The sequence below is a fragment of the Schistocerca serialis genome, chromosome 5 (genome assembly GCF_023864345.2).
Source record: "Schistocerca serialis cubense isolate TAMUIC-IGC-003099 chromosome 5, iqSchSeri2.2, whole genome shotgun sequence".
In the NCBI taxonomy this organism is placed as follows: Eukaryota; Metazoa; Arthropoda; class Insecta; order Orthoptera; family Acrididae; genus Schistocerca; species Schistocerca serialis.
The window spans coordinates 410,631,675-410,645,724 of NC_064642.1; the positions used below are offsets into that span (position 1 = coordinate 410,631,675).

Genomic DNA, 14,050 nt, shown 5'->3' on the forward strand with positions numbered 1-14,050 from the left:
CACAAAGTGGTAGATTCAGTGAACTCCTCATCCTACATCAACAGTACACTAAGCAGAAATGGAAGAGGAGCCTGAGAAGGATGTATCTGCTGCATTTATCCCACACAGTGATACATTATTCAAGAGGACTGAAAGATTTCTGGGAATACACCACACAAAGATTTGTTTTTTGGCCATTGGTTAAAACATCAGGACTGCTCGACAGCGCCTAGCACAACCTTTATCTATTGCAGTCCAGTCTCTATGAAATACCTGCCAGTGAGGCATGGTGTACATAAGGCAGACAATACAAACTATCAAAAATCACTGCTGTGAACACCAATGGATACCTAATTATTTCAACCTAACAAATCAGCACTCACAGAGTATGATCTATGGAAATTACTTGGAATAGGTTACGACTGCTCTGAAATTTCTGGTACAGACCTCAAAATACTGTGACTGCTATTAAAAAAAATGTTGTAACTGCGACCAGGACGGTCGCGGGGTAGCAATGATGGAAAGCGCGGCGGGACCCACGGAGAGGCCTGTGAACAACAACACAACGGAAGAGGACGGACACGACCAACGAAGGACAGAATGAATACAAGACCGAACAACAGAGTCACAAGGAAACAAACATGTCCACTCGTACGCGAACCAGGAAGTAAGCAGTCTAGTGCAAAGTGAGGTGTAAACCGACGTAAGCGAGATTAGACCACATAACACACATTTCCTGTTTACATTACTTTCATATCAACTCTGTTATAAACAAAAAAATGTGGTACTGCAGTTGAGAGCGCACTGAAAAAAGCTGTGATTGATGTAAGCAGTGTCTTTTTGTGTTTCGCAGACATTAATTTATCAAGGAGAAAGCCAAACGGATTTGGTGTAGGTGTAGGAGTAGGAGGACTGTACAGTTCCACATTTTTTGGACATGAAGGTCATTATAAACCAAGCACTTAGCTCAGCTGGATGAATAATTGGGAAGGGAACGGTGATGGCTTTGTTTAAACTCGTTTGTGACTTCTGCATTCTGCCAGACTGCTCCTGAAGCATGACGTTTATTGCATGAATCTTTGGTTTGAGCATTATAAAAATGCTATTAGTGAGCTAAAACTCAAAGCTGAAACCTATACACTGAGAAACAACTAAATCAGGGGCAGATGATGTATTGCAGAGAAAGTGCTTCGGCTGCTATCGTTAACTGAATAGTATGGTACATTAACTGGATAGTATGGTACAGCACCTGATTGGAATGTTGTCAGACCTTGTGCTGTGACAGCATGACAACTGGGTGCAGAAAGGGCAATATCTTCAATTTCAGTACATTCTGTCATTGCTAGATTGTGAAAGCCTGACACAAGGAACACTCCTTCTACATGGTTGTGTAGGCACTGGGCTTTTCAATACCACCATGTGAAAGCAAATGCCACCACTCTCTCTCTGCTACTGTGTATAACAATGTGTCATTGACAGGCACTGCCGAAGATTGTCATGGATTGTAACAGTGGGTAAACAAACCACTGCGTAGCAAATTACTTATCACTCTGTACTGCCATCGTCATGAGAATGAAGAAGATGATTCATTGTCAATGAGTATGAGACCCCACGAACCATGGACCTTGGCAACATGAGGTGGCTTGCGCAACTCTATGATACAGATAGCTGTATTGCATGTGCAACCACATCAGGGGTGTATCTGTGGAGAAGCCAGACACACATCTGATTCTGGAAGAGAGGCAAGCAGCCTTTCCTGTAGTTGCAGGGGCACACGTCTGGATGAATGACTGACCTGGCCTTGTAACATTAACCAGTATAGCAATGCTATGTTGGTACAGTAAATCGAAAGCAAGAGAAACTAAAGCTGTTATCTTCCCTGAGAAAATTTAGCTGTGCTGTATGACTTAATGATGATTGCATCCTCCTGAGTAATATATTCATTCCAGAGGTCCTGTTTGCTTCTCAAGTGAGCATTACTCAGGAGGATGTTGACATCAGGAAAAACAAAACTGGCATTCTACAGATCAGATGGTGGAAGATTAGAGCATTTCAAAAGAAAAATGGATAGACTGAATTTATATAAAGTGAAAAGTAGTGACGTGCAGTGGCAGGAAGAACAGGACTCCTACTCAGGGCGGTATAGGTTTATCCAACACAAAATCAAACACAGGTACTGCAGTAGTAGTTTTAATAATGAATAAGAAAACAGGAATGCAAGTAATGTTACTATGAACAGCAAGATAAGACATGAAGTAACACCTATCACAGCAGTACATGTTCATATACCTTCTAGCTTAGAAGATGATGAAAAAAATATGATGAGATAAAACAAATTATTTGAATAGTTAAGGGATCTGATGAAAAAGTGAGGAACTCGGAGGGGGATGGGTGTGGAATTCAAGACTAGAGACTAGGAAAATGAACATGGACAGAGGGGGACAGAATGAAAGAGAATGTTGCCTGATAGAACTACACAGAAAACAATTTAATCATTCTTAATACTCGGTTTAGAAATCATGTTAAAGGTTTAATATGCACAAATTTGGAGTAGGTATTAAAATCCATGGAGAAGAAATAAAAACTTTGAGGTTCGCCAATGACATTGTAATTCTGTCAGAGACAGCAAAGGACCTGGAAGAGCAGCTGAACAGAATGGACAGAGTCTTGAAAGGAGGATATAAGATGAACATCAACAAAAGCAAAACGAGGATAATGGAATGTAGTCAAATTAAATCAGGTGATGCTGCGGGAATTAGATTAGGAAATGAGACGCTTAAAGTAGTAAAGGAGTTTTGCTATTTGGGGAGCAAAATAACTGATGATGGTCGAAGTAGAGAGGATATAAAATGTAGACTGGCAATGGCAAGAAAAGCGTTTCTGAAGAAGAGAAATTTGTTAACATCGAGCATAGATTTAAGTGTCAGGAAGTCTTTTCTGAAAGTATTTGTATGGAGTGTAGCCATGAATGGAAGTGAAACATGGACAATAAATAGTTTGGACAAGAAGAGTATAGAAGCTTTCAAAATGTGGTGCTACAGAAGAATGCTGAAGATTAGATGGGGTAGATCACATAACTAATGAGGTGGTGTTGAATAGAATTGGGGAGAAGAGGAATTTGTGGCACAACTTGACTAGAAGAAGGGATCGGTTGGTAGGACATGTTCTGAGGCATCAAGGGATCACCAATTTAGTATTGGAGGGCAGTGTGGAGGGTAAAAATAGTAGAGGGAGACCAAGAGATGAATACATTAAGCGGATTCAAAAGGATGTAGATTGGGAGACGAAGAAGCTTGCACAGGATAGATTAGCATGGAAAGCTGCATCAAACCTGTCTCAGGACTGAAGACCAAAACAACAACAACAACAACAACAATGTACAAGATACCTGGAGACGTAGGAAGATTTCAAACAATCATATAATGATGAGTAATGGCTTTCAAAACCTGATTTTATCTGCAAAACTTTTCAAGGGGGCAAATGTGGACTCTGTCCATAATTTATTAGTTCTGAACTGCAGACTAAAACTGAAGAAACTGCAAAACTGTAAGAAATTAAGGGGATACAGTCTGGAAAAGTTGAAGGAACTAGAATTTGTTGTGAGTTTCAGTGGAAATATCAGGCAACATTTGAAACAGAGGAAAAGAATATGACAGAAGATAAATGAGTAGCTTCGAGAGATGACATGCCAAAGGCAGCAGAGGATCAAATGGGTAAATAGACATGGCCTAGCAGAAATCCTTGGATAATGCAGGAGATATTGAATTTAACTGAAGAAAGAAGAAAATATAAAAACTGTGGCAAATGTAGCAGGAATTAGGATATACAGGTGTCTAAAACATGAGATTGGAAGTAAGAGCAAAATGGCAATGCAGGAATGACTATATGAGAAATGCAAGAACGTAGAAGCCAGCACGCCTAGGAACAACATAGATGCAGCATAAAGAAAAATTAAAGAGACCTTTACAGAAAATAGAAGCACCTGCATGAGCATTATGAGCTCAGGTGGCAAGCCTGTACTAAGCAAAAGCGGGAAGGCAAGAAAGTGACAAAAATACATATGAGTAATGAGTCCATATGAAGAAATCATACTCAAAAACAATATTATAGAAAGAAAAGAGGAAGTAAATGAAGATGAGATAGGAGTTACAATACTGCAAGAAGAGTTTGACAGAGCAGTGAAAGACCTAAGTCGAAATAAATCCCTGGAGTAGATAACATCCCTTTAGAACTATGGAAATTCTGGGGAGCAAGCCATAACAAAACTACGTCACCTTGTATGTATGGTATACTGGACATGCTAAATGCCGTCGCTGTCAGATTTCAAGAAGAATGTAATAACTTGTGTTCCACAGAAGGAAGATACTGAAAGGTGAGAATATTACCGAACCATAGTTTAATAACTCATGGTTGCAAGATACCGACATGAGCTACTTACACAAGGATGTAAATATTGGTAGAAACTGACCTTTAGGAAGATCATTTTAGGTTCCAGAGAAATGTAGGAAGATATGAGAGCAGACTGACTCTTCAACTTATCTCAGAAGATAGAGTGAAGAAAAGCACATCTAAGTTAACAGTATCTGTAGATTTAGAGAAATCTTTTGACACTGTTGACTGGAATACACTCTTTATAATTATGAAGGTAGTAGTGGTAAAACACTGGGAGCAATAAGTTATCTCCAACTTGTACAAAGTCCATACTGTTGTTATAGGAGTTGAAAGACATGAAGGGGAAGCAGTAGTTGAGAAGGGAGTGAGACAGGGTTGTAGCCTCTCCCCAATGTTTCCCAATCTGTACAATGAGCAAGCTGCAAAGAATACCTTGGAGACATTTAGGAAAGGGAATTAAAGTTCAGGGGGAAAAAAACTCTGTGGTTTGCTGATGACATTGTAATTCTGTGAGAGGTGACAAAGTACTTGCAGGAACAGTCCTGGACAGTGTCTTGAAAAGAGTTTACAAGGTGAAAACATCATCAACAGAAAAGCAAAGGTGATGGAAAAGTATTAAATTTAAAGCAGAGGATGCTAAAGTAATTAGATCAGGAGATGACACACTAAAAGTAGTTGATAAGTTTTCTACTTGGGCAGTAAAATAACTGCTCATGGTTGAAGCAGAGACGAAATGGAATGCAGACTGGCAGCAGTAAAAAAAGTGTTTCTGGAATAGACAGATCTGTTAACATAAAATATAAATTTAAGTGCCAGGGAATCTTTTCTGAATGTATTGTTTGGAGTGTAGTCCTGTGCAGAACCCAAACATGGATGTTAAACAGTACAGATAAAAAGAGAATAGAAGTTTTGATTGGTCATTCCACAGTAGAATATTGTAAATAAGACGGGTAGATAAATGATAAACAAGGAGATACTAAATCAAACTAGAGAAAAAAGAAATGTGTGGCACAATCCGCCTACAAGGAGATATTGGTTGACAGGGCATATTCTGAAGCATCAAGGAATCATCAATTTGTTACTGGAAGTGTGTGTGTGTGTGTGTGTGAGAGAGAGAGAGAGAGAGAGAGAGAGAGAGAGAGAGAGAGAGAGAGAGAGAGAGAGAGGGTGGACACTGTAAAGCAGGGGCGGGCAAACGTTGCACGCGGCTCATGAGCGCACAGCGCTGCACGTGTGCTTCTCACGTGCAATCGTCGACTGGGGCAGTGGCGACAGCCGGCAGGTTGCGGCTGTGTAGTGCCAGGCTAAGCTGCGGACGTTGATGTGTAGCGACCACTACGTAGTGAACGTTGTATTTCAAGAACCAGAAAATGCAGAGTGAAACAAGGAAACGGAGAAGTGGAGATTTACTATCTTTTAAAAAGTGATGGGCGAATCATGTTTTCTTTGTGCAAAAACGTGAAAATTCGAAATGTTTAATATGTGGCAGTATTCTCGCTGGTCAGCGGAAGTTTAGTAGTGAAGGCCATTATAACAAATTTCACAAGGACGAGTACAATTTATTGTTGGATTCTGAGCGGATGGGGAAATTGAGCTTAAGGAGAGCGATCTGACGATACTAGATGAATCTGTCGTAGTTGCTGTGGTCACGAGAGATCTGCGACTTCCTTTCGTCAGGTCTCTCGTCTAACTGATTTAACATTTTATGGAGCACTGTTTTCAATTTTTCAGGACGACAACAATAATAGCCCAGCGGTACGTGCAAGTTATAAGATTGTGCTTAATATAGCGAGAGCTGGAAAACCATTTGCTGAATTAGTAAGTGTCGGTTAAGAGCAAACATCAGTGATGAAAATTTAAGTAACTGTTTGTGTTTGTCTGTATGTAGAAATTTTGTTCCACTCCACCTGTGATAATTAAAGAAAACGTATCGTAGGTAATAGGTACTCTTTCAAAACACGACATCTTTTAAGCACTCCTACTAACCTTATTTTGTTCCACTCCGCTGTGATAATAAAATACGACGTATCGTAGGTAATAGGTACTCTTTCAAAACACGATATCTTTCAAGCACTCCTACTAATCTTATTCCTTCATCAATAAAGCAAGCTAGGAAACAAAACGCATTGCAGAGGAAGGAGTGGACTGAAGGTATGGTGGGGAGGGGAGATAAGTGGGTGGACAGCTTGTCCCTGTGTGCACGCAGAACCCCTGTTAACTGCACGCGTGCAAGTGCACCGCACACGTGCAGGATTCCTGCCCGCCCCTGCTGTAAAGGGAGACAAATGTTTGAAATAGTTTAAATGGATGTTGGTTGCAGTAGTTAATGCCAAGATGAAGAGGCTTGCACAGGACAGACTAGTATGAATAGCTGCATCAAATACCAGTTTTTGGACTGAAGATAACAAGAACAATGATGAGAGAGGAGAGAGAGAGAGAGAGAGAGAGAGAGAGAGAGAGAGAGAGAGAGAGCGATTTTGTATACACCATATAATGAGATAAGACAAAAGAAGAAGGTGGGAATGTAACAGAAGAAAATAGTATGAAACAGGGACAGAGAGACGCAATACATGGCATAAGATCATCTGGCGGCAATTCATACTTTTAATTTCAGATATTTAATACTGAGCAGTTCAGGCAGCCCTCTTACTCAAGTAAAATTCTGAAGACTTCTGGCTCCACATCAGGGATCTTCACACATGCTTCCTCAGCCAGAGGTCCATAACACATGGCTTCGAACACAGGACTGGAAGCTGCTAATATCAGCTTGTGTGCTCTAAAAACCTAGAAGAAAAAAATGTAATGTATAATCTTACTTCAACAAGAACTTTGTACAACTGGCTGCTAACAGTTCTGCCACTATTGCTGATATATTATTTATGGACATAAGGCTGTGGTCCAAGGCATAATTTCTCTGCCTAACATTTCATCTTCCACTGCTGGAGACCTCATCAGAGGCTTCAACGACTCCGGAAGCTGTTACAGAATTTAAACAAGGTCACCAAGCTGACCTGTTTATATGTATCCGAACAAGTCAGTTCGTGAAACCATCAGGAGGCTGCCTAAGATCATGGACTCGCCTCGACATAGCCTATGGAGTTGTAGAGGGGAAGAGGTAGAACTGTTTGTTTTATTACTTATTCAGAAATGCTAATGCACAAACATAATTTCAACAGACAATAAAGAGGATTTAAACAGACAAGTTGTGTAAATAAAACAAATGGTGCCAACTGTTCCCCATTATAAGCTCCACAGCATACATCGGCGCAACTCCTTAATCTTACACAGCAGTCTGATTATGTCACAAATTGATCATTGTGTGGATACACATAAACAGTTCAACTTGCTGAGTTTGCTTGAATTCTGTGGTAGCTTTCTCAGTTGTTAAAATCTCTGATGATGTCTTCAGCAGCTAAATTATGCCTAAGGCAGGGAATTGTGCCTTGGACTACAGCCTTATGCCCATATATCATATATCAGTAATAATGCCAGTGCTGACTGTGAAAGCCTGCATTCAATATTCTGTCATTCTTCTGTTCAACAAACAAAAATGTTGAAAATGTAATTTGCTTCAAATCTGTTGGCATGTTCAGATCATCAATAACATTGTTCTAATCCCCCACATTATAATGGCTAAAATTTTCTTATGAAAAACTAAAGCACACAGTACTGATGTTGCAAAATAATATTTATTTTATGGTTTGCTGTGAATGGTTTTTGACTTTTTGGGCCCTCTTCAGGCAATTTATATCCAAACAGATAGTCCACACAATATCAGCAAGAGTTTATATTTGAATAAAGATTGTTTTTCCAAAGATATATAACCTTTATGACTACATATCTATACAAAAACCACAAGTGTAATGACATACACAAGAAGGCTATGAACAAATAAACCTTATATTACAATATAAGCAAAGATTAAAGGAGACTTACTGATAGCCAAAATTTCAAGTAGTTTTTTTACTTTATTTGCTCTATGGTGGACATCATATTTAGTGTTGTAAGAACAACATTGATTCAGAGCTTGTTCAACAAAGGTAGAATTTTTCTTTTTCGGTCTCCAACTTCTTTCATGTTCAGTCATTCTAGTAGTTATAACGCTACCTGATTGACCTACATGTAATTTGCCACACAAACTGGATTAAATCCTGTAAATTCCTTCTGTTCTAAATGTGGAATCTGCTCAGATTGTGGGTAACAGTATTCCTAGTACAGAGGAGGCTGATGCAGACATGCTGGCTTTTACTCTGCTGGCAAATATCCATGTAGGCCTAGGTACATATGGCTTTGGGATCAATTCCTTCTAAGTGTGATTTAGTGCCTTCTGAGGATACAGAAGAGCTGCTACTTCTTTCTGTTAACAAGGGGACTGTACGAACTTCCCCTTACCAATTTCATTCATACTGGGAAGGCGTACAGGGTATGATTAGGACTTTGACATATGTAAAAGGGAGATGCAACTTTTCAACCATTTTCAAGAAAACCGAGTTTGTAAATTTTACACATTTACATGCTTATATACTTCGTATGGTTGACATTATTCAGGAAGTCTGCAGTTGAGTGAGTAAGTACTTAATATCATAACTAGTAGGTCTCTGGATTAAACCTCGGTGCTGGTACCGTTCCATTCCTCCACCCCCGCTGCCCACTATATTCTAACGAAGGACATATTGTAACTGTACAAAACATCAATATGTAATGAATCATTTATTATCTTCATAATCTTCACCACAAAAAATTGGATTTTTCTCTAAAATTCTGGAAGTAGTTTTTAATTATAACTGTATTCCATGAGGTACATGATGTCATTTTCCCAGCATGCATCCAGATATGATATGACTCACCATACGAAAGCATTTTCCCGGTATTCCTGTAGGTAGTTTCAACCCACCAGAGACTGCTGCATTTGCACAAATGATTTTCAGCTGGTGAAGACAAAGGGCAACAGCATTCTCAAACCCGTAGAATACCTCATTCGTATGTCTGTCCCCAAGGTAGTTACTTGCCAACACTCCAAGACATCTGATTTTACAAGTACATGTAATGATATTCTTAGTACTTTGACAGTAACAAAACTGAATTAAAAAAAAGGACTCATGAGGACTAGTGTCTAGTACACATCTTTTTCTTTCAAACTATTTCATCACTTTGAATCCTTCTGCAGTAATAACATAAGAACATGTAGAAACTGGAGAGGAAATGTTTTTCAACACTTCTGGAATACTAGCAGAGAAACGACTCATGGTACAAGATGAAGTAATTGCTCACCAAGATATTGACAGAACTCCACTTGAAGAAACTGAAGGTCACTTTATCTTTATCAGACAATTACAAGCCTGAAGAGAAGCAGGTAAAAATTATGTTCTGTTGGATTACAAGGTTACAGTTGTTAATCTAGCAAGGGAAAATCAAGGAAGCATGAAGGATTTGAAAAGAGAGCAAGAAAATTTTAAATTCATTCATTCATTTATTTTCATATCAATTAAAAAACAATTTTTACAGACAACAAGATATTAATGTGTTAACTAATTTGTTCTGGGGTGCCAATATCAGTCAACTTAAGACTGAACTCTCGCAGAATGAGAGACAAAGATGGTTCTTTACAATATGATATTGCAGTGCCTGTGTCATTCCGATTACAATGCAAAGTTTCTTTGAAAATTCATGCATGTACAAAGGAACAGACACTGTGGCGACTACAGCCGTTATGAAATACAACAAATGTATTCACAACTGCAAATAAAGACAACCATCAGCTGCATGATGGAATGACGCTAATTGCACCGTAATCAGAATAACACAGGTACTGCAATATCGTATTTCTCTGCCGATACCGGAAAAGCGACTTTCAAGTACAATGTCTCACCTGTACGGGAATATACATAATGGATGTACGAGTACAGGTCATAGACGCATGGTTGAAGATATGAAAGCTTGGGTCGGGCTGTGAGTCGTGCCTGGATAGCCAAATGGTAAGACGAGCGCTCGCGATAGTCGAGAAATCCGGTTTGAGTGCCGGTCCAGCACAAATTTTCATTGTCATCATTCCATTCTACAGCTGATGGTTGTCCTTATTTGCAATTGCGAATACATTTAATGTATATAAAGATGGTTCTTGTGCAGCAAAAGGATAATCATAAGCAAACACATTCATACACTGCTCAGTATGATGTAACCTTAACCATAAAATCACAACCAACAGTCCTTGTTTGATCATTTGGATCAAGGGTGAAAAAATTAGTTGCGAGTACACACAGAAATACAAAAACATTATGATAGCATGCTCAGCCTGGCAAACTCACAATAATGTTATACAACAATTTTCTAATCAACACCTTGGAGTCACACATGAGAGAAGAACAATTTCTCTTGCTCCTTGGTTCATGGGCAGGGCACAGGAACTCAGGTTGCACAACATAACTTTTCAAAATGCAGAGTTAAAAGTACTTCCTCCAAATGTACTTCACTGGTGGAGCTTTTGACAGGCAAGTAAAGAATCTTATAAAATGGCTACAAAATGGCACGTACATCATATTGCTCATCCATACACGGACCATGAGTCTATGAACTGCCTGTACAATGCTGACGTACACCCATGGCCAGCAAGATCAAATCTGGACCAGAGACAGTATTCAGAATATAAACATCCAATTACAACAGTTGTGGGACAGCTTGTCTCAGGAGAGGCTACAACTGTTTTGCAGAAACATTCCCAACAAATCAGTGCAAGCATGCAGAACAGAGGGGGTGCAATAACATACTGATAAGTGGGCTCACACTGCCAAGTTCTCTGTAAATCTGATCTGAATCTGCAAGCACTGAAATAACATCACACCCCCTCTCACCCCATGAAACTTCATTTCCTTTCCTCCTCCCATTCTCGGTGCTTCATATATATAACAGCTTGTCTAACCTAGACCTCAGCCTAAGCTACAAATCAATCTGTCACAGCACCACTCATTTACTAGGATTAGTTTGTTTTTGTGAAACATTCACTGGCTTCCCAAACACAAAACCAAAATATCACCTAACCTTAGGCTAGAGATCATTGCACATTCACTGGCTTCAATATCTCACAGCCAAACCGAATAAGTAATGATTATTGAAAATCTCTGCCAGACTGAGACTCAAACCTAAATTTACCATTTACCATGAGAAGTCAGTTTAATCATTTGCCTACCGGAGCATGCTTCCAGGTCTCAATCAAACTTTCATTATCATATATGTAGCTCACTACGATTTCTGAACATTAACACCATATGTTCTTGTATGGAGTATGTGAGGTGATTGTTCACAATAAGCAGGACGCCTGTAATAGAGTTAGGAAAGCAAAGGAACATCATAACAATGGAAGATATGACAATGAAAGTTTAGATTAGGCCTGTAATTATGCTCAAGACAGTCTAATTATTAAGGTCACTGCTTGTTATAATTACAAAATCTGTAAGTACGAGGGTTGAATGAAAAGTAATGCCTCCACCTTCGTTAATTGGGTTTGGATGGGAATATTTTAACATGTCAAATGCAAGAATAACCCTTAGACTGTGATCTTTAATTATCAATATTCACTTTTCCACATAATCACCAGCCAATTGGATACATTTCTGCCAACAATGAACAACTTTTCTGAAGCCGTCATGGAAGAAGTCGACACACTGTTTCCGCAACCACAGTCTCACAGTTCTCTCAATGTCTTCATCAGAAGCATAATGATGTCCTTGCACATCGTCCTTCATTATTGGGAACAGATGGAAGTCAGGCGGTGCTAAATCTAGACTGTATGGAGGATTGGGGGTTTGTTTTGGGGGAGGAGATCAGACAGCAAGGTCATCGGTCTCATCAGATTAGGGAAGGATGGGGAACGAAGTCAGCCGTGCCCTTTGAAAGGAACCATCCCGACATTTGCATGGAGTGAGTATGGAGGATGCCGTACGGTGATGAGATTCAGTCCTTGAAGTTCTGCAGTGGTGACGTGTGAGGCGTGTGATTTGGCATTGTCATGCTGCAGGAAAACATTTCCCTTTTCCTTTTGGGCCCTTGTTAGCCAACATTTCAGAGTTCGCAATATTGTGATGTAACACCCTGAATTTATTGTTGTTCCACGATCAATGAAATCAAAATGGTTAACACCCTCCGCATCCCAGAACACTGTGGGCATGATTTTTCCAGCTGAGGGCTGTGTCTTGAATTTCTTTTTCTGCAGCGAGTCTTTGTGTCGATATTCCATAGACTGACGTTTTGGCTCCGGGTCGTAATGGTGTATCCATGTTTTGTCCCATAACAATTGAATGGAGAAAGGTGTCACCTTTATTCGTGTAACACGAGAGGAGTTCCTGGCAAATTTCAAGTCTGTGCGCTTTCACTACAGGAGTCAGCATCTGGGGTACCCATCGTGCACAGATCTTCAGATAGCCAAGCAAAGCAGTAATGTAACCCAAACATTCTTGTGAAATGGCAATTGCGCTTGCAATTTCTCTCCAAGTAATATGACGATCGTCCTGAATCAATCCATCAACATTTCGCTTGTGAAACTCGGTGGTTGCTGTCACAGGACGTCCAACTCTTGGTTTGTCACACAGGACAGATGTTCCCGCCTCAACATCTTTAAACTTACTTGCCCCACGACGCAAAGTACTCACATCAACACAATCACCATAAACTGCTTTCATTCTCTGTTGAATCTCCTTTGATGTGACACCTTCTGCTGTCAAGAATTCAATGACTGCACGTTGCTTAAACAGCTTTGACTGACCGTCTGCACAGGGTTCCATACTTTGCACTGTAACAACACAACTGTTCAATGCTAAGGCTCCCACCAACTGGAGCCGTAGAGAAGAGGCTACAGACGAAGCCAGTACCTGCGGCATGCCAATGCTGGCAACTGTTGAAGAGTTATGAAGGCAAAGGCATTACTTTTCAGTCAACCCTCGTACTTGCACCGACATCATTTCATGTCATTCCATTTTCAAACTCCAACCTAACCAACATCTTAAGCTAAGCTACAGAACAGACTCTCATTAGTATTGCAGCCACCATGTAGTGTCAATAGTGACATAAATGGTTACAGCAGATTGACTGAACCACTAAATTCAATATCGTCACTGAACAAAAATATCACACAATTGATTCTGTGTCAATCTGTCACATAACTGCATAAGTGTACACACCCACAGCACATTGCTATTGCTTGTCTTGTTTGTCTATATGTTCGCAATCAGTTCTGAGTAACAGCTTCGGTCAATGGAAATGGACAGTGTTTCACAAGACAATAATTTCACTGAAAAAGAAATTATCACTCGCTTGAAAGTGGTGTATGATAATGGAGTTTTTTTTTTTTTTTTTTTTTTTTTTAAATAGAGTGATTGACAGCTGACAGTCACTGCACTAACTGTTGATTCTCTGCAGGTGTTCCTGCATGTTGATACTGTCTTTTGGCATTGCACTCTCATAACAGCATCATCCAAAAACAACCACATGGAATATTTTAATTGTATGGTACTCTGCTTCCTTCTTTTGCAGTTACGTCAAATTTACATTATTTTATCTATGATTAATGCAGTATCCTTTGAACTTCATTTTCATTGTTGTTGTTGTGGTCTTCAGTCCTGCGAATGGTTTGATGCAGCTCTCCATGCTATCCTATCCTGTGCAAGTTTCTTCATCTCCCAGTACCTAC

The 14,050-nt window shown here is 39.7% G+C and overlaps 1 protein-coding gene across 1 annotated transcript in view; it reads right to left on the bottom strand.

The window, feature by feature from the left end:
• Positions 1 to 14,050, bottom strand: part of LOC126481263 (BTB/POZ domain-containing protein 6-like) — a 32,503-nt gene that overhangs the window by 11,666 nt on the left and 6,787 nt on the right. Inside the window, exon 3 of the mRNA XM_050104884.1 lies at positions 7,022 to 7,155. Coding sequence (XP_049960841.1) covers positions 7,022 to 7,155 — 134 coding nt within the window. The remainder of the gene's footprint in view (positions 1 to 7,021; positions 7,156 to 14,050) is intronic.